At 44.9% G+C, this 21,879-nt stretch overlaps 1 protein-coding gene across 1 annotated transcript in view; it reads left to right on the top strand.

Moving 5' to 3' along the window:
- LOC134355115 (leucine-rich repeat and fibronectin type III domain-containing protein 1-like protein) overlaps positions 1–20,508 on the top strand; it is a 119,921-nt gene extending 99,413 nt beyond the window's left edge. The window contains exon 2 of the mRNA XM_063064862.1: positions 18,128–20,508. Coding sequence (XP_062920932.1) covers positions 18,128–18,770 — 643 coding nt within the window. The 3' untranslated portion in view covers positions 18,771–20,508. The remainder of the gene's footprint in view (positions 1–18,127) is intronic.
- Positions 20,509–21,879: the final 1,371 nt, after the last annotated feature.

The raw sequence follows: 21,879 nt of genomic DNA, 5'->3' as shown, positions 1-21,879 counted from the left end.
CTTAAGCACTCTGGGATGCAGACCATCTGGCCCTGGGGATTTATCTGCTATTAATCCCTTCAATTTACCTAACACCTCTTCCCTACTAACATGTATTTCGCTCAGTTCCTCCATCTCACTGGACCCTCTGTCCCCTACTATTTCTGGAAGATTATTTATGTCCTCCTTAGTGAAGACAGAACCAAAGTAATTATTCAATTGGTCTGCCATGTCCTTGTTCCCCATAATCAATTCACTTGTTTCTGTCTGTAGGGGACCTACATTTGTCTTTACCAGTCTTTTCCTTTTTACATATCTATAAAAGCTTTTACAGTCAGTTTTTATGTTCCCTGCCAGTTTTCTCTCATAATCTTTTTTCCCCTTCCTAATTAAGCCCTTTGTCCTCCTCTGCTGAACTCTGAATTTCTCCCAGTCCTCATATGAGCCACTTTTTCTGGCTAATTTGTATGCTTCTTCTTTGGAATTGATACTATTCCGAATTTCTCTTGTCAGCCACGGGTGCACTACCTTCCTTGATTTGTTCTTTTGCCAAACTGGGATGAACGATTGTTGTAGTTCATCCATGCAATCTTTAAATGCTTGCCATTGCATATCCACCATCAATCCTTTAAGTGTCATTTGCCAGTCTATCTTAGCTAATTCACGTCTCATACCTTCAAAGTTACACCTCTTTAAGTTCAGAACCTTTGTTTCTGAATTAACTATGTCACTCTCCATCTTAATGAAGAATTCCACCATATTATGGTCACTCTTACCTAAGGGGCCTCTCACGACAAGATTGCTAATTAACCCTTCCTCATTGCTCAAAACCCAGTCTAGAATAGCCTGCTCTCTAGTTGGTTCCTCGACATGTTGGTTCAAAAAACCATCCCGCATACATTCCAAGAAATCCTCTTCCTCAGCACCTTTACCAATTTAGTTCACCCAATCTACATGTAGATTGAAGTCACCCATTATAACTGCTGTTCCTTTATTGCACACATTTCTAATTTCCTGTTTAATACCATCCCCGACCTCACTACTACTGTTAGATGGCCTGTACACAACTCCCACCAGCGTTTTCTGCCCCTTAGTGTTATGCAGCTCTATCCATATCGATTCCACATCTTCCCGGCTTACGTCCTTCCTTTCTATTGCGTTAATCTCCTCTTTAACCAGCAACGCCACCCCACCTCCTTTTCTTTCATGTCTATCCCTCCTGAATATTGAATATTCCTGAACGTTGAGCTCCCATCCTTGATCACCCTGGAGCCATGTCTTTGTGATCCCAACTATATCATAATCATTAATAACAATCTGCACTTTCAATTCATCCACCTTGTTACAAATGCTCCTGGCATTGACACACAAAGCCTTCAGGCGCTCTTTTACAACTCTCTTAGCCCTTATACAGTTATGTTGAAAAGTGGCCCCTTTTGATGCTTGCCCTGGATTTGTCGGCCTGCCACTTTTACTTTTCACCTTACTACTTTTTGCTTCTACCCTCACTTTACACCCCTCTGTCTCTCTGCACTGGTTCCCATCCCCCTGTTGTGAACTAACCTCCTCTCGCCTAGCCTCTTTAATTTGATTCCCACCCCCCAACCATTCTAGTTTAAAGTCACCTCAGTAGCCCTTGCTAATCTCCCTGCCAGGATATTGGTCCCCCTAGGATTCAAGGGTAACCCGTCCTTTTTGTACAGGTCACACCTGCGCCAAAAGAGGTCCCAATGATCCAAAAACTTGAATCCTTGCCTCCTGCTCCAATTCCTCAGCCACGCATTTATCCTCCACCTCATCGCATTCCTAATCTCACTGTCGCGTGTCACAGGCAGTAATCCCGAGATTACTACCTTTGCAGTCCTTTTTCTCAACTCCCTTCCTAGCTCCCTATATTCTCCTTTCAGGACCTCTTCCCTTTTCATAGAAACATAGAAACATAGAAAATAGGTACAGGAGTAGGCCATTCGGCCCTTCGAGCCTGCACCGCCATTTATTATGATCATGGCTGATCATCCAACTCAGAACCCCGCCCCAGCCTTCCCTCCATACCCCCTGACCCCTGTAGCCACAAGGGCCATATCTAACTCCCTCTTAAACATAGCCAATGAACTGGCCTCAACAGTTTGCTGTGGCAGAGAATTCCACAGATTCACCACTCTCTGTGTGAAGAAGTTTTTCCTAGTCTCGGTCCGAAAAGGCTTCCCCTCTATCCTCAAACTGTGACCCCTCGTTCTGGACTTCCCCAACATCGGGAACAATCTTCCTGCATCTAGCCTGTCCAATCCCTTTAGGATCTTATACGTTTCAATCAGATCCCCCCTCAATCTTCTAAATTCCAACGAGTACAAGCCCAGTTCATCCAGTCTTTCTTCATATGAAAGTCCTGCCATCCCAGGAATCAATCTGGTGAACCTTCTTTGTACTCCCTCTATGGCAAAGATGTCTTTCCTCAGATTAGGGGACCAAAACTGCACACAATACTCCAGGTGTGGTCTCACCAAGGCCTTGTACAACTGCAGTAGTACCTCCCTGCTCCTGTACTCGAATCCTCTCGCTATAAATGCCAGCATACCATTCGCCTTTTTCACCGCCTGCTGTACCTGCATGCCCACTTTCAATGACTGGTGTATAATGACACCCAGGTCTCGTTGCACCTCCCCTTTTCCTACCTATGTCATTGGTACCTATATGTACCACGACCTCTGGCTCCTCACCCTCCCACTTCAGGATATCTTGGACACGATCGGAGATATCCTGGACCCTGGCACCAGAGAGGCAAACTACCATCCGGGTCTCTGGACTGCGTCCACAGAATCGCCTATCTGACCCCCTTACTATCGAGTCCCCTATCACAACTGCCCTTCTCTTCCTTGCCCTACCCTTCTGAGCTACAGGGCCGGACTCAGTGCACGGCCACTGTCGCTTCCCCCAGGTAAGCTGTCCCCCCCAACAGTACTCAAACAGAAGTACCTATTGTTATGCCTTGTTTCCATTGCTACCATCAGGGAGGAGGTACAGAAGCCTGAAGACACACACTCAACATTTCAGGAACAGCCTCTTCCGTCTGCCATATGATTTCTGAATGGACAATGAACCCACGAACACTAACCTCACTGCTCTTTTTTTTTGCACTTCTTATTTGATTTAACTTTATATAATTACTGTAGCTCAGGGATTTTATTATATATATATAAAACCATTACAGCACGGAAGCAGGCCATCTCGGCCCTTCTAGTCCGTGCCGAACTCTTACTCTCACCTAGTCCAAGCGTGTGTAAGTCGGACCGTGAGGCAGCGGGAGTATTTAAAAGACAGCAGTTTGTATTATGTACTGCAATATAGTGCTGCCACATAACAACAAATTTCACAACATATGCCAGTGATATTAAACTGATTCTGAACAGAAGATGCCTCTTTTGCACTTGGACCAGCCAGTGCCATCCCCCTGAGGCCACTCTCCTGCCTTTCCCGCTGCTCCCTTCAGCCTCTGGTTGAGCTTGCTAGTTGAGGCGAGCAATTAGACAGCAATCTGATACTACACTTAAACTTGCTGAAAAAACCATGTAAAATCTCATAATCAACAAAGGTGACCTTCAATCAATCTGAATCGTGTTTGCAGGCTGGCAAGTCGTTCATTTTCCTCAATTCCACAAGTCAATTTACCCATACAATTCTGTAACACGCTACATCATCAGATACCTGTCGTTGTTTCTGAGTCAGCAGGGCTCTCTGTTGGTTGTGGTCTACCATGCATGATGAGTCTGAGCTGTCATACGCAAGCCAAGGCAGTACGATACTGAGAGCGAGCTGTTGCCCACGAGGCAGGCTCCCACTTCTCACACAGCTGATGAATCCAAGGGAGTTGCAGAGGCTGATACTGTTTGGTGTCAGCAGCGTTGTAGGAACCGCCAGTCAGCGCTGAACACAACGTAACACCGCTTTAGGGACTCCAGCTCCAGATTTTTCCCTCAGGGTTTACTCCAAAAGCCTTCCCCATGAATGGGTATAGCCACAAGGTAGCAGAGGCTTGAGATCAGAGATTTCCTTCTCCTGTAACACTCTGAGTATATTTCACATGATGTATAGATTTTAGTTCCTGTTGAAAATGCCATTTCCTCTCCTCCAAAACAATCTCTGTCCCGGGACAACTGTTTGAAACAAAGTCAGATTTTGTAACTTCCAGATGAGATTGGGATCTCCTATCCACCCCATCCCCAAGCCCCACCCACCTCGATTGATGAAGGCAAATACACCGTATGCCTTCTTAACCACAGAGTCAACCTGCACAGCAGCTCTGAGTGTCCTATGGACTCGGACCCCAAGATCCCTCTGATCCTCCACACTGCCAAGAGTCTTACCATCAATACTATATTCTGCCATCATATTTGACCTACCAAAATGAACCACCTCACATTTACCTGGGTTGAACTCCATCTACCACTTCTCAGCCCAGTTTTGCATCCTATTAACATCCCGCTGTAACCTCTGACAGCCCTCCACACTATCCACAACACCTCTGACCTTTGTGTCATCAGCAGACCTACTAACCCATCCCTCCACTTCCTCATCCAGGTCATTTATAAAAATCACAAAGAGTAGGGTCCCGGAACAGATCCCCGTGGCACACCACTGATCACCAAGCTCCATGCAGAATATGACCCGTCTACCATGATTCCCCTCTCCCTGCTCCCTTCCCACTCTCAGACCACAATGGAGTCCCATATCAGAATCAGGTTTATTATCACTCACATATGTCATGAAATGTGTGTGGCAGCAGTACAGTGCAATCCATAAAATTAATACAGTAATGTGCAAAAATCTCTTCAAAACTATTGCTCTCTAGCTCTATATATATATGTGTATGTGTGTGTGTGTGTGTGTGTGTGTGTGTGTGTATGTGTGTGTGTGTGTGTGTGTGTGTGTGTGTGTGTGTGTGCCTAAGACTTTTGCACAGTACTGTATTTCTTGCTGCCTCAGTATAGTGGACAGTTGTACGGGGTCTTTCTTTTTTGTATGTTAAATTTAAAATGGCTTCTTTGTTATGTTCAATGCTGAGAAAGTCTCTAGCTCGACATTTGCTGGGGTTAATACAGATAGCAGGGTGCTATTAGCCAATGGGTGTTCATGTTATCATTTCTTCGGGTGATAATGCTGACTCATCTGACTGGGAACGGGGTTTTTGGCGGGAGTCGGAGGAGAGACGGGGAGGACGGAGGAGAGACAGGAAGTCGGAGGAGAGATGGGGAGGACGGAGGAGAGACGGGGGGGTCGGAGGAGAGACGGGGAGGACGGTGGAGAGATGAGGAGTCGGAGGAGAGACGGGTTTTTGACGAGGAGTCGCAGGAGAGACGGGGAGGACAGAGGAGAGACGGGGGGTCGGAGGAGAGATGGGGAGGACGGAGGAGAGACGAGGAGTCAGAGGAGAGACGGGGAGTCGGAGGAGAGACGGGGAGGATGGCGGACATGCGGAGAGGCTCCGGTCGATCACTCCAGGTGGTCCCGAGCCGTGAGTCGACAGGATCCGGGTGGTCGTCAGGAATCGATTGAGCTCCAACGGTTGCGCGCGAAGATCTTGGACTTTGATAAGTCTTGGCGCCTTTTTTTCATTACTTCCTTTTCTGTATCGAATTTATATTAATGTCGTAGAATTAGTAATATCTATAAAGTATACTTGGTAAAACGTACAGGGTGTCCTAGCTGATGATTGATGTTTGGGATTGATTCAGGCGGCAACCTACTCCGTGGGAAGTGTTGAGGCAGGTGCTGGGTGGGATTTCCCCTAGACATATATGAGCCAATATAACTGAGCGTTACACAGTATAATAAAAGATCCCACCCCTCTGGACGTTCTTTCTTCTCCCTTCTCCCACTGGGCAGAAGATAAAAAAACCTGAAAGCATGTCCCACCAGGCTCATGGACAACTTCTACCCCAGTGCTATCAGACTTTGAATAGACCTTTTGTCTGATAATATGGAGGCTTGGTCTCACAATAAGTCACTTCAGGAAATTTTAATCTTCTCATTATGTAATAACCAGAATCAGAAACAGCTTTCATATCACCGGTGTATGTTGAGAAATGTGTTGTTTTTGCTCAAGGGCAGCTTCTACCCAACTGCTATCAGACTTTGAATGGACCTCTTGTATGATAAAATGGAGACTTATCATGAAAGTTGTTTTTTTCTGTGTAGCGAATTACACAAAATTACTACAGTACTGTGCAAACCTCTGAGGCACCCTAGCTATATATATGTGCACAGTATTATAGGCTATCATGAGCTCTGTGGGCCTCAGTGGCTTGCCACAGAGCGTTGGGGTTCAAGGTTTCTCCAGCACCTGTATTTACTAATCGATAGAGCCGTGACCCCAGGTACTTTCGGTTAATCTTGTCAAGTTAATTGTGAATGATATGGGTTTCCCATATTCTAACTATATATATGTGCCAAAAACCTTTGCACAGTACTGTATATAAATAGACTCAAAATCAGTTTCTTCCCCCAAGCTGTCAGGGTGATCGACATTTCCACCCATTAACCCGGCTAATCCGGAACTACGTACACATCAGCTTGTATCGCCCTATATACAATCAGTCTATGTATGTATATAATTGTTACTGTACATTGTATTTTGGAGGATTGCTTTTATACTTATTATTTGTGTTTTTATTGCGTTCTTTATGCTGCATTGCATCTGGAGTAACAATAATTTTGTTCTCCTTTACACACATGTAGTGAACAAACTTGAATCTTGAAAATTCTAGTACACAATTTATGAGGGGTATGGTTAGGGTAAGTGCAAGCAGGTTTTTTCCACTGAGGCTAGGTTGAACTATAGCTGGAGGTCATGATTTAAGGGTGAAAGGTGAAAGGTGCAAAGTTTAAGGAGAACTGAAAGAGAAAATTCTTCACTCAGAGGGTGGTGAGAGTGTGGAATGAGCTGCCGGTGCAAGTGATGGATCCGATTTGGATTTCAACATTTAAGAGAAGTTTGGATAGGTACATGATTGGGAGGGGTATGGAGGGCTATAGTCCCAGTGCATGTTGATGAGAGTAGGCATAATAACAGTACAGCACAGACTAGACGGGCTGAAAGGTCTGTTTCTGTGTTTGTCATGTTGCATGACTCCAGTCAATATTTTCATTTTGGGAGATTGATCATTTTGGGTGGCAGGGTGGAGATATGTTTCTACCAAAGAAGGTGTAAGGCATTCTTTCACTCATGTCACATAATGAGCGAATGAATATGAAAAAAAAATCTCCTTGCGCAAGTTTGCAGATACTGTTTGTTGGTATGATCAGCCACGTTTTTGCTGAGCCAAGGGTTTGTTTGAGCTGGCACTGGTGTGAGTGTGAGACATTTTTGGTACAATAAGTATGTAGGTACCTACAAGGAGATGAGTAAGAAGCAGTGAGGTAAACATAAAACATAGAGCAGTACAGTACAGGAACAGGCCATTCACCCCATAATGTTGTGCTGAGCCAGCTAAAAAGTAAATTTAAAAACTGCAAAAACTAATCCATCAATATCCATATCTCTTCATCTTCCTCACATTCATGTGCCTATCCAAACTCCTCTTACAAGGCTCTAATGTATTTGCCTTTGCCACCATGCCAGGCAGTGTATTCCAGGCATCCACCACGCTCTGAGTGAAAAACTTACCCCTCACATCCCCCTTGAACCTACCCTCTCTCACTTTCAATGCATGCCCTCTGGTATTAGACACCTCAACCCTATACCTCTCAGAATCTTAGCCTCAGGGAAAACAGCCCGAGTTTATCCAGCCTCTCATGATGCACATTCCTTTAAACCAGGCAGCATCCTGGTCAACCTCTCCTGCACCCTCTCTAATGCCTCAACATCCTCCTATAGTGGGACAACCAGAATTGTATGCAATACTCCAGATGTGGCTGAACCAGAGTTCTATACAGTTGGAACATAACCTCTTGACTTTTGAACTCAGTGCCTGGACTGATAAAAGCAAGCATTCTGTAAAACTTCTTAACCACCCTATTGATCTGTGTAGCCTTCAACTTTTGTGAGCTTCAACATGAAGCTGCCTTCAGGAGTCTGCAACAGTTTGAAAAGATGACTTGCTGGAATGCTGACTGGGGAACTCAGCATGAACTAGAAATTCTAGAATTGCCTGGTGATGACCACATTCAGATATTGTCAAAGTCTACGTCCAGCTCCGTCACAGGGTCTTACGCTCAGTGGCCACGTTATTCAGTGCACTTGTACCCCTGCTTGCTAATGCAGATATCTAATCAGTCAATCGTGTCGCAGCAACCTAATGCATAAAAGTATAGAGATATGGTCACGTGGTTCAGTTGCTGTTCAGCTCACACACCAGAATGGGGAAGAAATATGATCCAAGTGACTTTGACCGTGGATTGATTGTTGGTGTTGTATGGGGTGGATTGAATATCTCAGAAACTGCTGATCTCCATGAGACCATCAGAAATAGAGCAGAATTAAGCCATTTGGCCTGTTGAGTTTGCTCCACCATTTCATCATGGCTCATCCACTTTTTTCCTCTCAGTCCCACTCTCCTGCCTTCTCCCTGTATCCTTTCATGCCCTGAGAAATCAAGAATCTAACAACATCTCCTGGGATTTCATGCCCAACAGTCTGTGGAGAAGGGGCTCCCAACTTTTCCTATGCCACAGACCCCCTACTATTAACTGAGGGGTCTGTGGACCCCAAGTTGGGAAGCTTCACTCTAGCGTTTACAGAGAATGGTGGGAAAAACATCCAGTGGGTGACAGTTTTGTGGGCGAAAACACCTTATTAGTGAGAGACGTCAGAGGAGAATGGTGAGACTAGTTCAAGCTGACAGGAAGGTGACAGTAACTCAAATAACCCCACGTGTTACAACAGTGGTCTGCAGAAAAGTATCTCTGACTGCACCATGTGTCGAACTTCGAAGAGGATGGGCTGCAGCAGCAGAAGACCATGAACATACACTCAGTTGCCACTTGATAGGGTACAGGAGGTAACTAATAAAATAGCCACTGAGCGTAACTAGAATCCCTTGGAAATTCTTCTCAGCACACCTCTCCCTCCTGACCATTCACACCAACATTATCCAGCAGCAGCTGATAATGGGCACCCATCTGCAGTGGTACTTGTCTACCTGACCCTCAGCTGCCAAGTAGAAAGCAGCTTTCCAGTGCTTTCCTGGGACTAAGGTTGGTTTGCCTGTACGGTTGGTACAGGGAAGAGAGAGGTTTACAGCTGGCTGCAATCTTGCCTGTGGCTGACACTGGCATTGGGAAAGGTTATATTAACACCGGAATGAACACGGAATTGTCTAAAATGCAAACAATATTCATAAAATTGTGTGGCTACACATTAGACTAGCTGTGGAAAAGCAAAATCTGTGTTCATGTTCAATATAAAGCTTAATGAGAAGGGGAAAAGGAGCCTTTACACTTTCAACAACTAGATAATTACATGTTTCATGATAATCACTGGTATTTATAGTGATCTGTTTGGAATCATGCAGAACCTCATCATGATTGCATTCAGGCTCATTTTAATCAATATTTTCTTTTCTCTAACAATGATTAATATTGTCATTTCTTATTCAATGATACGCAAAAAAAAAAGTATTGTATTTTATGCAATACCATGTCAAACTTCTCAATCCACATTCTATCACATCTGGGCATCAGATAGAAAAAGATGCCCTACAACAACAATATTTGGGATACCTGAGGAGGCTTGGCCAAAACACTTCCTGAAATCCGTGTTGCTCTGTGAAATATGTGGGATTCAATCTGATTCCATCACCTCCTCTGGCAGATATCAATCTCTCCCTGTAAGTACCCTCTAAGACTTTTCCCCTCACCTTGAGTCTCTGCTCTCTTGTTTGTGATACCTCTACCATGGACAATATTCTGATGATCAATGCTTCCTTTGCCCACATCACAATCTGTTCTGCCTCTTTCACTCCAGGGAAAACAAGTCCATCTCTCTGTAAAGTCCTCCGATCAAAGCAGCATCCTTGTGAATCTCCTCTGCACCCTTTCCCCCTCCTTCCTGTAGTGCAGCAATGGGTTGCATCTTAACAGACGGGGGATCAGCGTTCTGGCAGGCAGGTTTGCATTGCTACACCAGTGTGTTTAAACTAAGTAGTGGGGGGAGGGGACGAACTGGAAATATAAGGATGGAGTTATAGGGAAACAGAGAATAAGAAAAGTTAAGAAAGACAACAGAATTAATGGGACAGAAAGATCAGGAAGGGATCGGAGAGTATGGCCAAGTGCAATAGGAATCGACGTGAAAGGTGAGGGGAGTAAAAGTATTACGTTAAATGGATTAAAAGTATTATATATGAATGCATGGAGTATAAGAAATAAAGTGGATGAGCTTGAGACTCAGTTGGAAATTGTTGTGGGAATAACAGAGACACGGCTGCAAGAGGATCAGGGCTGGGAAATGAATATTCAGGGATATACATCCTATCGAAAGGACAGACTGGTTGGCAGAGGGGCTGGGGTGACTCTGTTGGTGAGGAATGAAATTCAGTCATTTGCCAGGGGGGACATAGAATCAGGAGAAGTACAGTCAGTATGGATAAAACTGAGAAAATGTCAGGGCAAAAAGACCCTAATGGGAGTTATCTACAGGCCCCCAAACAGTAGCCTGGATATAGGGTGCAACTTAAATCAAGAATTAAAATTGACATGTCGCAAAGGTAATACTATGGTTGTTATGGGGGATTTCAACATGCAGGTAGACTGGGAAAATCAGGCTGGTACTGGACCCCAAGAAAGGGAGTTTGTGGAGTGCCTCAGAGATGGATTCTTAGAGCAGCTTGTATTAGAGCCTACCAGGGAGAAGGCAATTCTGGATTTAGTGTTGTGTAATGAGCCAGATTTGATAATGGAACTCAAGGTAAAGGAGCCATTAGGAGGTAGTGACAATAATAGGATAAGTTTTAATCTACAATTTGAGAGGGAGAAGGGAAAATCGGAAGTGTCAGTATTACAGTTGAACAAAAGGGACTATGGGTCCATAAGGGAGGAGCTGGCTAAAATTGACTGGAAAGATACCCTAGCAGGGATGACAGTGGATCAACAATGGCAGGTATTTCTGGGAATAATATAGAAGGTGCAGGATCAGTTCATTTCAAAGAGGAAGAAAGATTCTAAGAGGAGTAAGGGGCGACTGTGGATGACAAGGGAAGTCAAGGACAGTATAAAAATAAAAGAGAGGGAGCATAACATAGCAAGGATGAGCAGGAAGCCAGAGGATTGGGAGACTTTTAAGGAGCAACAGAAGATAACTAAAAGGCAATACAGGGGGAAAAGATAAGGTACGAAGGTAAGCTGGCCAAGAATATGAAGGAGGATAGTAAGAACTTCTTTAGGTATGTGAAGAGGAAAAAATTAGTTAAGACCAAAGTTGTGCTCTTGAAGACAGAAACAGGTGAAATTAGTATGGGGAACAAGGAAATGGCAGACAAGCTGAATAGATACTTTGGATCTGTCTTCACTAGGGAAAACACAAACAATCTCCCAGATGTGATAGTGGTAACGGAGGAACTGAAGGAAATTCGCATTAGGCAGAAAATGGTGTTGGGTAAACTGATGGGACTGAAGGCTGATAAGTCCCCAGGGCCTGATGGTCTGCGTCCCAGGGTACTTGAGGAGGTGGCTCTAGAAATTGTGGATGCATTGGTAATCATTTTCCAATGTTCTATAGATTCAGGATCAGTTCCTGAGGATTGGAGGGTAGCTAATGTTACCCCACTTTTTAAGAAAGGAAGGAGAGAGAAGACAGGCAATTATAGACCTGTTAGTCTGACATCAGTGGTGGGGAAGATGCTGGAGTTAATTATAAAGGATGAAATAGTGGCACATTTGGATAGCAATAACAGGATTGGTCCGAGTCAGCATGGATTTACGAAGGGGAAAACATGCTTGACTAATCTTCTGGAACTTTTTGAGGATGTAACTATGAAAATGGACAAAGGAAAGCCAGTGGATGTAGTGTACCTGGACTTTAAGAAAGCCTTTGATAAGGTCCCACATAGGAGGTTAGTGGGCAAAATTAGAGCACATGGTTTTGGAGGCAGGGTACTGACATGGATAGAAAATTGGTTGGCAGAAAGGAAACAAAGAGTAGGGATTAATGTGTCCTTTTCAGAATGGCAGGCAGTGACTAGTGGGGTATCGCAAGGCTCGGTGCTGGGACCACAGCTATTTACAATATACATTAATGATTTAGATGAAGGGATTAAAAGTAACATTAGCAAATTTGCAGATGACACAAAGCTGGGTGACAGTGTGAAATGTGAGGAGGATGTTATGAGAATGCAGGGTGACTTGGACAGGTTGGGTGAGTGGGCAGATGCATGGCAGATGCAGTTTAATGTGGATAAGTGTGACTTTATCAACTTTGGTGGCAAGAACAGGAAGGCAAATTACTATCTGAATGGTGTCAAGTTAGGAAAAGGGGAAGTACAACAAGATCTGGGTGTCCTTGTTCATCAGTCACTGAAAGTAAGCATACAGGTACAGCAGGCAATGAAGAAAGCTAATGGCACGTTGGCCTTCATAACAAGGTGAGTTGAGTATAGGAGCAAAGAGGACCTTCTGCAGTTGTACAAGGCCCTAGTGAGACCCAACCTGGAGTATTGTGTGCAGTTTTGGTCTCCAAATTTGAGGAAGGACATTCTTGCTATAGAGGGAGTGCAGCATATGTTCACTGGGTTAATTCCAGAGATGACGGGAATGTCATATGTTGAAAGATTGGAGCGACTGGGCTTGTATACACTGGAATTTAGAAGGATAAGAGGGATCTGATTGAAACATATAAGATTATTAAGGGATTGAACATGCTAAAGGCAGGAAACATGTTCTGGATGTTGGGGGAGTCCAGAACCAGAGGCCACAGTTTAAGAATAAGGGGTAGACCATTTATAACGGAGTTGAGAAAAAACTTTTTCACACAGAGAATTGTGGATCTGTGGAATGCTCTGCCTTAGAAGGCAGTGGAGGCCAATTCTCTGGATTCTTTGAAGAAAGAGTTCGATAGAGCTCTTAAAGATAGTGGAGTGAAGGGATATGGGGAGAAGGCAGGAACAGGGTACTGATTGTGGATGATCAGCCATGATCACAGTGAATGGTGGTGCTGGCTCGAAAGGCTGAATGGCCTACTCCTGCACCTATTGTCTATTGACCCTCACCAATTTTGATAGATGCACCATAGAAAGCAACCTATTCTATCCAGATTGGGATGGCAACTGCACTGCTCAAGAAATTTCAGAGTGTTTGTGGAACACCACAGCACTTACAAAAGTTAACCCCTCTATGGACTCTGTCTACACTTTTCACTGCTTCAGGAAATCAGCCAGCATAATCAAAGACCCCCTCCCACCCTCACATTCTCTTTTCTCAACCCTCCATCAGGCAAAAGATACAAAAGCCTGAAAGCATGTAGCACCAGGCTCAAGGGCAGCTTCTCTCCCACTTTGGTAAAACTGTTAAATGGACCTCTTGTATGGCAATTAAACTTTTGACTTTATAATATAGCACATCGTAGCCCACAGTGGCGCTGGAGGTGGTGGGGGTGGCATGGTCGTGTAATGGTTAGCACAGCGCTCTACAGTAGAGCAGACCTGAGTTCAATTCCCGCCACTGCCTGTAAGGAGTTTGTACGTTCTCCCCGTGACCGCGTGGGTTCCCTCCTGGTGCTCCAGTTTCCTCCCACAGGCCAAAGACGTACCGGTCGGTAGCTTAATTGATCATAGTACGTTGTTGTGTGATTAGGGTCAGGTTAAATTGGGGGATTGCTGGGCCCTGAGGCTTGAGGAAACAGGTGAATTAGTCTTTTTAAATTGTCTGCTGATTAGGCTAGGATTAAATTGGGTGGGGGGGGGGATAGCTGGGTGGCACAGAATGGCCTATTCTGCTCTGTACCCTAATAAATAAAAATAAATAAAAATAAATAAATGCACTTTTTCTACACCTCCTCTAAAACTATACCAATATATTTTGTTTTGTCGTTTCTCTTGTCAAGTCAAGTTCATTGTCATTTAACTATATACATGTACACTGCCAAACAAAGCAATGTCTCTCTAGATCAGGGTGTAGTACACATAACAGATATATTACACACACTAACTTTGGAAAGTAAGAAATCTACAAATAAATTACACGTAGATAAATATAGTAATGTGCGTAAATTAAATATTGCAAGGTACATTACAAGTTATCTGGTGGCACTTCGAATGAGTACAACATCAATGCACTGATATCATGTAATTTCCTCACATCTCACCTCTCACCTGTATTCCATATCCTTCCCCTCACCTTCTTATTCAGGCATCTTCACCCTTCCTTTCCAATCCTGATGAAGGGTCTCAGCCTGAAAAGTCAACTGTTTATTCCTCTCCATAGATGCTGCCTGACCTGCTGAGTTCCTCCTGCATTTTTGTATGCTATTGTCGATGAAGTGATTTGTATGGATGGTATGCAAAACTGTGCCAAATGGAATCATCGTCATCATCATCATCATCAGTTGCCATGCCCAGTTTGAGCTTTGACTGCCATGGCCCACACACTCCTGTTTCGGGTCAAGTGGATCAATTCATTGGTATTCATTTCCAGTTCTCTGGCTGCTGTCTCCACCATCATTTGTCTTAGTCATAGTCATACTTTATTGATCCCGGGGGAAATTGGTTTTTGTTACAGTTGCACCGAAAATAATAAATAGTAATAAAACCATAAATAGTTAAACAGTAATATGTAAATTATGCCAGGAAATAAGTCCAGGACCAGCTTTTAGCTCCGGGTGTCTGAACCTCCAAGGGAGGAGTTGTAAAGTTTGATGGCCACAGGCAGGAATGACTTCCTATGACGCTCTGTGTTGCATCTCGGTGGAATGAGTCTCTGGCTGAATGTACTCCTGTGTTCACCCAGTACATTATGTAGTGGACAGGAGACATTGTCCAAGATGACATGCAATTTGGACAGCATCCTCTTTTCAGACACCACTGTCAGAGAGTCCAGTTCCATCCCCACAACATCACTGGACTTACGAATGATCTTTGCCTTCCTCTTGCTTTCTTCCCTTCAACCTTTTCCATAATTATCATGCATTCTAACTCCTATTTCCTAATCACATGTCCAATGAAGTTACGTTGCCTTTTCATGATCTCATACATTATTTATCTTTTTGTATAAACCAGTTTCCATTTTCCAATGGAGACTGGGTGACATTTTGACCCATTTGAATGAGCAACACCTTTAAATTCCAGCCAGGAGATTGGGGCTTCCATCACTTGTGAACAGGGCCCAGGGTTCTCTCAGGTGGGGTCACATAGAACGTAGAATGTAGAAGACTACAGCACAGGAACAGGCCATTCAGCCCACAATGGGCCAGGCAGGATCTATGGAAAAGAATACAGTTGACATTTTGTGCCGACACCCTCCTTCAGGACTGGAGACAAAAAGATGAGGAGTTTGAGTTAGTAGGTGGGGGGAGGGGAGGAAGAAACTCAAGGTGATAGGTGAAACCAGTGGGGAGGGGTGAAGTAAAGAGCTGGGAAGTCGATTGGTGAAAGAAATACAGGGCTGGAGAAGGGGGTATCCGATAGGAGAGGGCAGAAGGCCATAGAAGAAAGAAAAGGGGGAGGAGCACCAGAGTGAGGTGATGCACAGGGAAGGAGATAAGGTGAGAGAGGGAAAAGAGGATGGGGAATGGAGAAGGAGTGGGCATGACTGGAAGTTCAAGAAATCAATGTTCATGCCATCATGTTGGAGGCTACCCAGACAGAATATAAGGTGTTGCTCCTCCAGCCTGAGTGTGGCCTCATCGCAGCAGTAGAGCAGGCCATGGACTGACGTGTCAGAATAGGAATGGGAAGTGGAACTGAAATGAGGAGCCACTGGGAGATGCCGCTTTTTCTGGTGGATGGAGTTTTGGTGCTTGGCGAGGCGATCTTCCAATCTACCTCGGGTGTCACTGATATACAGAAAGTCACACCAGAAGCACTGGATACAGTAGATGACTCCAACAGACTCACAGGTGAAGTTTTGTCTCACCTGGAAGGACTGTTTGGGGCTCTGGATAGTAGTGAAGTAGGAGGTGTAGGGGCAGGTGTAGCACTTATTTTTAATGTCTTGCTTGGATTTCCAGCATCTGCAGATGCTCTCTTGTTTGTGATTCAACCCACAATGCTATGCCAACCCAACTAAAAAGCAAATCAATAACGCCCAAACATTAATCCTTCCTATCTACGCCATGTCCATATCCCTCCATCTTCCATACATCCATGTGCCTATCCAGATGCCTCCACCACCATACCAGGCAGTGCGTTCCAGGCATCCACCACTCTCTGAGTAAAAAAACTTACCCCTCACATCCCCCTTGAACATACCCCTTCTCATCTTCAATGCATGCCATTAGATATTTCAACCCTGGGAAACAGATACTCTCTGTCCACTCTGTCTGTGTCTTTCATAGTCTTGTAGAGCTCTGTCAGATCTCCCCTCGGCCTCCAGCACTTCAGAGAAAACAGCCCAAGTTTATCCAGGCTCTCGTGATAGCACATGGTGTGACTGAGATGGTTAACAGAGATCTGTTGGAATGATTTGGAGAAGGTTCTCTTTCTATTTTCATCACTGTTGCTTTTGACAGATCATATCGACAGCCTTTCTCTCTGAGACCTACTGCTGAGGAAGTGCATATTATCAGCCTTTGTCTGCCAGTTGAATTCACATCACAGGGTTCAATTTAAATGCACCCGTATACTGACTTCATTGTTCCGTTGCATTTAAAGTGCACCCGTAGCCAATTTCTTCCCTGTGCACACAGTGTTGAATGGAACATCCCAACTGGATGAGGGATCAGGGATCAGAACGAGGTTTAATACCACTGGCATATGTTGTGAAATTTGTTGCTTTGTGGCAGCCGTACAATGTGATACATCACAATAGACAGAAAAAAATGTTAATTAGAGTAAGCATATATAGTTAAATAAGTAGTGCAAAAATAGAAATAAAGATGTGGTGGTTAGTGTTCATGGGTTCATTGTCCATTCAGAAATCAGACAGCAGAGGGGAAGAAGCTGTTCCTGAATTGTTGAGTGTGTGTCTTTCGGCTTCTCTGCCTCCTCCCTGATGGAAGCAATGAGAACAAAGCATGACCTGGGTGATGGGGATCCTTAACCATTGACACTGCCTTTCTGAGGTATCGCTTCTTGAAGATATCCTGGATACTGTGGAGGATAGTGCCCATGATGAGCATGGCCCAGTTTATAACTCTCTGCAGCTTATCTTGAGTCTGCGCCGTGGCCCCTCCCCGCATACCAGTGATGCAGCCAGTTAGATTGTTTTCCATGGTACACCTGCAGACATCTGCAAAAAAAAAGCGAGGTAGTGCTCATTCGTTCAATGTTTCTTCAGAAATCTAATGGCAAAGGAGAAGCTGTTCATGAATCATTGTGTGTCTTCAGGCTTCTGTACCTCCTCCTTCATAGTAGCAATGAGAAGAGGATATGTCCTGGGCAATGGGGGCCTTTAACGATGAATGCCATCTTTTTGATGTGTCGCCTTTTGAAGGTGTCCTCAATGTTGGACAGGCTAGTGCCCGTGATGGAACTGGCTGAGGTTCTGGTGAGGCAGCCAGTTAGAATGCTCTCCATGGTAAATATGTAGAAATTTGCAAGTGTCTCCTTAATCTAATGAAATATAACCATTGTTGTGTCTTCTATGTAATTGCATCAGTATGTTGGGCCCAATGTAGATTCTCAGAGATGTTGACACTCAGGAATTTAAAAGTACTCACCCTTTCCACTGCTGATCGCTTGAGTAGGACTCGAGGTGTGTTTTCCCTCGATCTTTATCAGATTCTAAGGGACCCATAGCACCCGAGAAGTGGCTCTTTGGGAAATGGTTTGCATGCCCCAGCAACATGTTCACAGGAGCTGTGACTTGGCTGCCAGAATCCTGAGCTCTTGAATCCCTTCCCCACCTCACCATCCTCTCCTCCTCCAAACGCTCCTTCCTTATAACCCACCTCCAGTGTCTGGAATCTGAGCAGAAACCTCCTGCTGTTGTTGTTGTTGTTGCTATTGTCACTTGTGGGTGGGGGACATCACATGTTGTTTATCTAACGCATGGAATTGTCTTGCAGAATGATTCCATCTTCGAGCAAGACCTTCCTGGTGAAAGACCTGGTTGCCGGGCGAGACTATGACCTGTGCGTGCTGGCTGTCTATGACGACAGGCAGACATCCCTGACAGCTACCCGAGCAGTGGGCTGCGTGCAGTTCACCACCGAGAAGGAATATACCCAGTGCCACTCCACACACACCCAGTTTCTTGGCGGCACCATGATCATCATCATCGGCGGTATCATCGTGGCTGCTGTCCTTGTCTTCATCATCATCCTCATGATACGGTACAAAGTGTACAACAACACGGCAGAACACAAGGCCAAGGTCAGTAACGTCTACTCGCAGACCAATGGAAGTCAGAATGGGGCCATGCCAGCATCCACTTCAAAGTTGACCGAAAGTCTGGAGGAACATGTCCAGGAAACGTTGACAGATCCCACCAAAGAAACCTTGGCTGTAGCTTTAACTTCGGGCTATGAGAACGTTTCCGTCACTCAAGGCCCATCTTTTCCCACAGGAGACACAAGCCCTCACAAAGGAAGGAGAACTTGGTCGTGCACAGACCTGCAGAAGGAAGGCCCCCTCTCCCTGAAGGAGGTTCCAGGTGAAGGTCAAGGTAGCACCACTTTGAAACAGCTGCAGTGCAAAGATCACAAGTAACAGATGGAATCTAGCACACTTGCCCATTGCTGGAACTGGTGGATGTCCCCTGGTGGCCTTCATATTCAGTCTGGGCTCTCCAAGTGCAGCTCCCAAGAACAGATTGGGGAGTGGGCTGGAAGTTGAGATCCACAAGAAATTCCTGTTTTTCTCTTCCATTTTTGTACATAATATATTTTTGATACCTTGAAGCATGGCATTTGAAGAGTGTCTGATGTGTTCTAGATAAGCGTGTGTCTGTGGGTGTCTGTATCTACAAGATATGTACAGAAATAATAGGGTGGAAGACGTGTGAGCAACATCGTTTGTCTTGATCAACTGCAAAGGCTGTAATTCTGAACTACAGCCAACAATTGCCGGAACATTCTGCTGCATCTCCTCCTAATCACCATGGATCCTGAATGAATTTCAATTCTTTCATTATGCTTCCTATTGTCTCATTTAAATATCACCATGGCCATTTCACTAACCTCCTGTTTCTCATTTGGAGTCGGTACAGATGCAATTTGCTGCATCGATTTTGTATGGCTTTGGGTAAATTTGATTTTTCTCTTTGCAATTGTGAGTGTATCAGAGTGTGTCTGTGAACTGCTGAGTGTGTGTAACTATCCAACTGTGTCTGTCTATGAGTCTTGGTGTCTCCCCCTCTGTGATCTTATGTGTTTCTATGTTTCTATCTGATGTGGTCACATCTGTGTGAAAGGGAGAGACTGCGTGTGTGTGTGTGTGTGTGTGTGTGTGTGTGTGTGTGAAGGTATGTTTGAGTGTGAGTGTATGTATGTGTGAGAGTGTGAGTGTGTATGGATGTGTGAAGGTATGGGTGTGTATGTGTGTGAGAGTGTGTGTGTGCATGTATGCATATGTGTGATAGGTGTGTGGGTGTGTGACTGTCAGCATGAGTGTATGCAAGTATGTGTGTGTGAGTGTGTCTGTATGTATGAGTGTGAGTGGGTGCATGCATGTGTGTTTGTGAGAGTGTGTGTGCTTATCTGCATAAGTATGAGTGAGTGTGAGTGTGTGTGTGAGAGAGAGAGTGAGACAGTGTGTGCAATTTGATGTCAGTGTGCTTTCCCCATGCATCCTCCTTTGTCACGTTACACTCTGTGTGCCTTCTGTGTACCTGTCACCAGACCTACACCAACCTGAATCCCTGGCAATTCCACCCCTCCTGTCGTCTCCAGCCCCGGCACCTCCTCCTTTCTTGTCGTCTGCAGCCCAGCACCACCCACCCCAACCCGTCCCATTGTCTCCATCCCTGCTAAAACAGTCAGCATTTGGCACTTTGTTCTGACTGGTTTCTGCTGCTGTAAGGGTGTCAGAGACCCTCTTCTGAGGGCAAACTCTGTCAGTGCAAGGGGTCTCTGTGTTCCCCATCTGATCAAGGTCTTTGATGTCCAATTTAATTCAAGCACCAACAACAATTCAAAATCGCCATGTTTGTTGAACTTAAACTGAAAAGGGTTGCTTTGAGTAAAACACAGATGCCTGATGCTGTGGAAATGGAACCCAATGGACTACGGTAAAGCTGACAGCCAAGTTAGGTGGTCTGGGCAAGGAACTGCATTCTGGGCAATAAATGCCAGATTTGCCACTGACACCCACATCCTGAAAGATCAATAAATCAAATAAACCCAGGCCAGCAAGGAATTTCAGACCAGAGGCTCCAAACGTGTAGTTGCTGGACCATGTGTATAAGATGCCAGCTCATACAATATATAAGTTAATGAATCACCCAATGTTCTTACACTGAGTTATAAAGCAAAAATTTTATTACAGAAATAATTTATCATGGTAATAAACTATAAACTTTTATAATGAAAACAAAATTGGCCTGCAAACTTAAATCTTGCCATGTCCTTTTCTGCTGTTTCCCAAAACTTCTTCCTTCTAACTTTCCATTGCTGTCCATCCTTCACTCCAGTATTCTTTTAGGATCCCACCATTAGGCCATACTGCTCCGAAGTCTTTCTGTGTGGTCATTGTGAGGTGTTGGTTAGTGTTTCCCCCAGTTGTTTGGCTGACAGGGTGGGGTGTTGGGGATTCCCCCAGATGTATGGCTCATGAGATGGGGTTTTAGGGTTTCCCCAGCTGTTCAACCGATGGGTGAGGTCCTGGGGTTTCCGCCAGCTGTTCAGCTGACAGGATGAGATGTTGGAGTTACCCCCGGCTGATTAGCTGATGGGATGGGGTGTTAGGGTTTTATCCAGCTATTCGAAGCGAAGATGGATGTTCCAGTTTTCCTGGCTGGTCAGAGAAGGGTGTGTTAACATTTCCCCAGATCTTTGTCTGGATGGCGGGGTGCAAGTTTTGTCTAGCTGTTCTGAAATGGGATGTAGGCTTTGACCCACCTGTTTATCTGACAGGGTGGGTGGTTGTCAGAGAGGGAGAGTTAGGATTACCCCCAACTGTTCAGAGAGGGGGTGTTATATTTTACCCCAGCTGTTCAGAGAGGGGTGTTATAGAAACATAGAAACATAGAAAATAGGTGCAGGAGTAGGCCATTCGGCCCTTCGAGCCTGCACCGCCATTTATTATGATCATGGCTGATCATCCAACTCAGAACCCCACCCCAGCCTTCCCTCCATACCCCCTGACCCCTGTAGCCACAAGGGCCATATCTAACTCCCTCTTAAATATAGCCAATGAACTGGCCTCAACAGTTTCCTGTAGCAGAGAATTCCACAGATTCACCACTCTCTGTGTGAAGAAGTTTTTCCTAATCTCGGTCCTAAAAGGCTTCCCCTCTATCCTCAAACTGTGACCCCTCGTTCTGGACTTCCCCAACATCGGGAACAATCTTCCTGCATCCAGCCTGTCCAATCCCTTTAGGATCTTATACGTTTCAATCAGATCCTCCCTCAATCTTCTAAATTCCAATGAGTACAAGCCCAGTTCATCCAGTCTTTCTTCATATGAAAGTCCTGCCATCCCAGGAATCAATCTAGTGGCAAAGATGTCTTTCCTCAGATTAGGGGACCAAAACTGCACACAATACTCCAGGTGTGGTCTCACCAAGGCCTTGTACAACTGCAGTAGTACCTCCCTGCTCCTGTACTCCAATCCTCTCGCTATAAGTGCCAGCATACCATTCGCCTTTTTCACCACCTGC

This window comes from Mobula hypostoma, chromosome 12 (assembly GCF_963921235.1).
Source record: "Mobula hypostoma chromosome 12, sMobHyp1.1, whole genome shotgun sequence".
Classification (NCBI taxonomy): Eukaryota; Metazoa; Chordata; class Chondrichthyes; order Myliobatiformes; family Myliobatidae; genus Mobula; species Mobula hypostoma.
The sequence above is the reverse complement of the archived record's forward strand: the minus strand, read 5'-3'. Positions and strand labels throughout refer to the sequence as shown.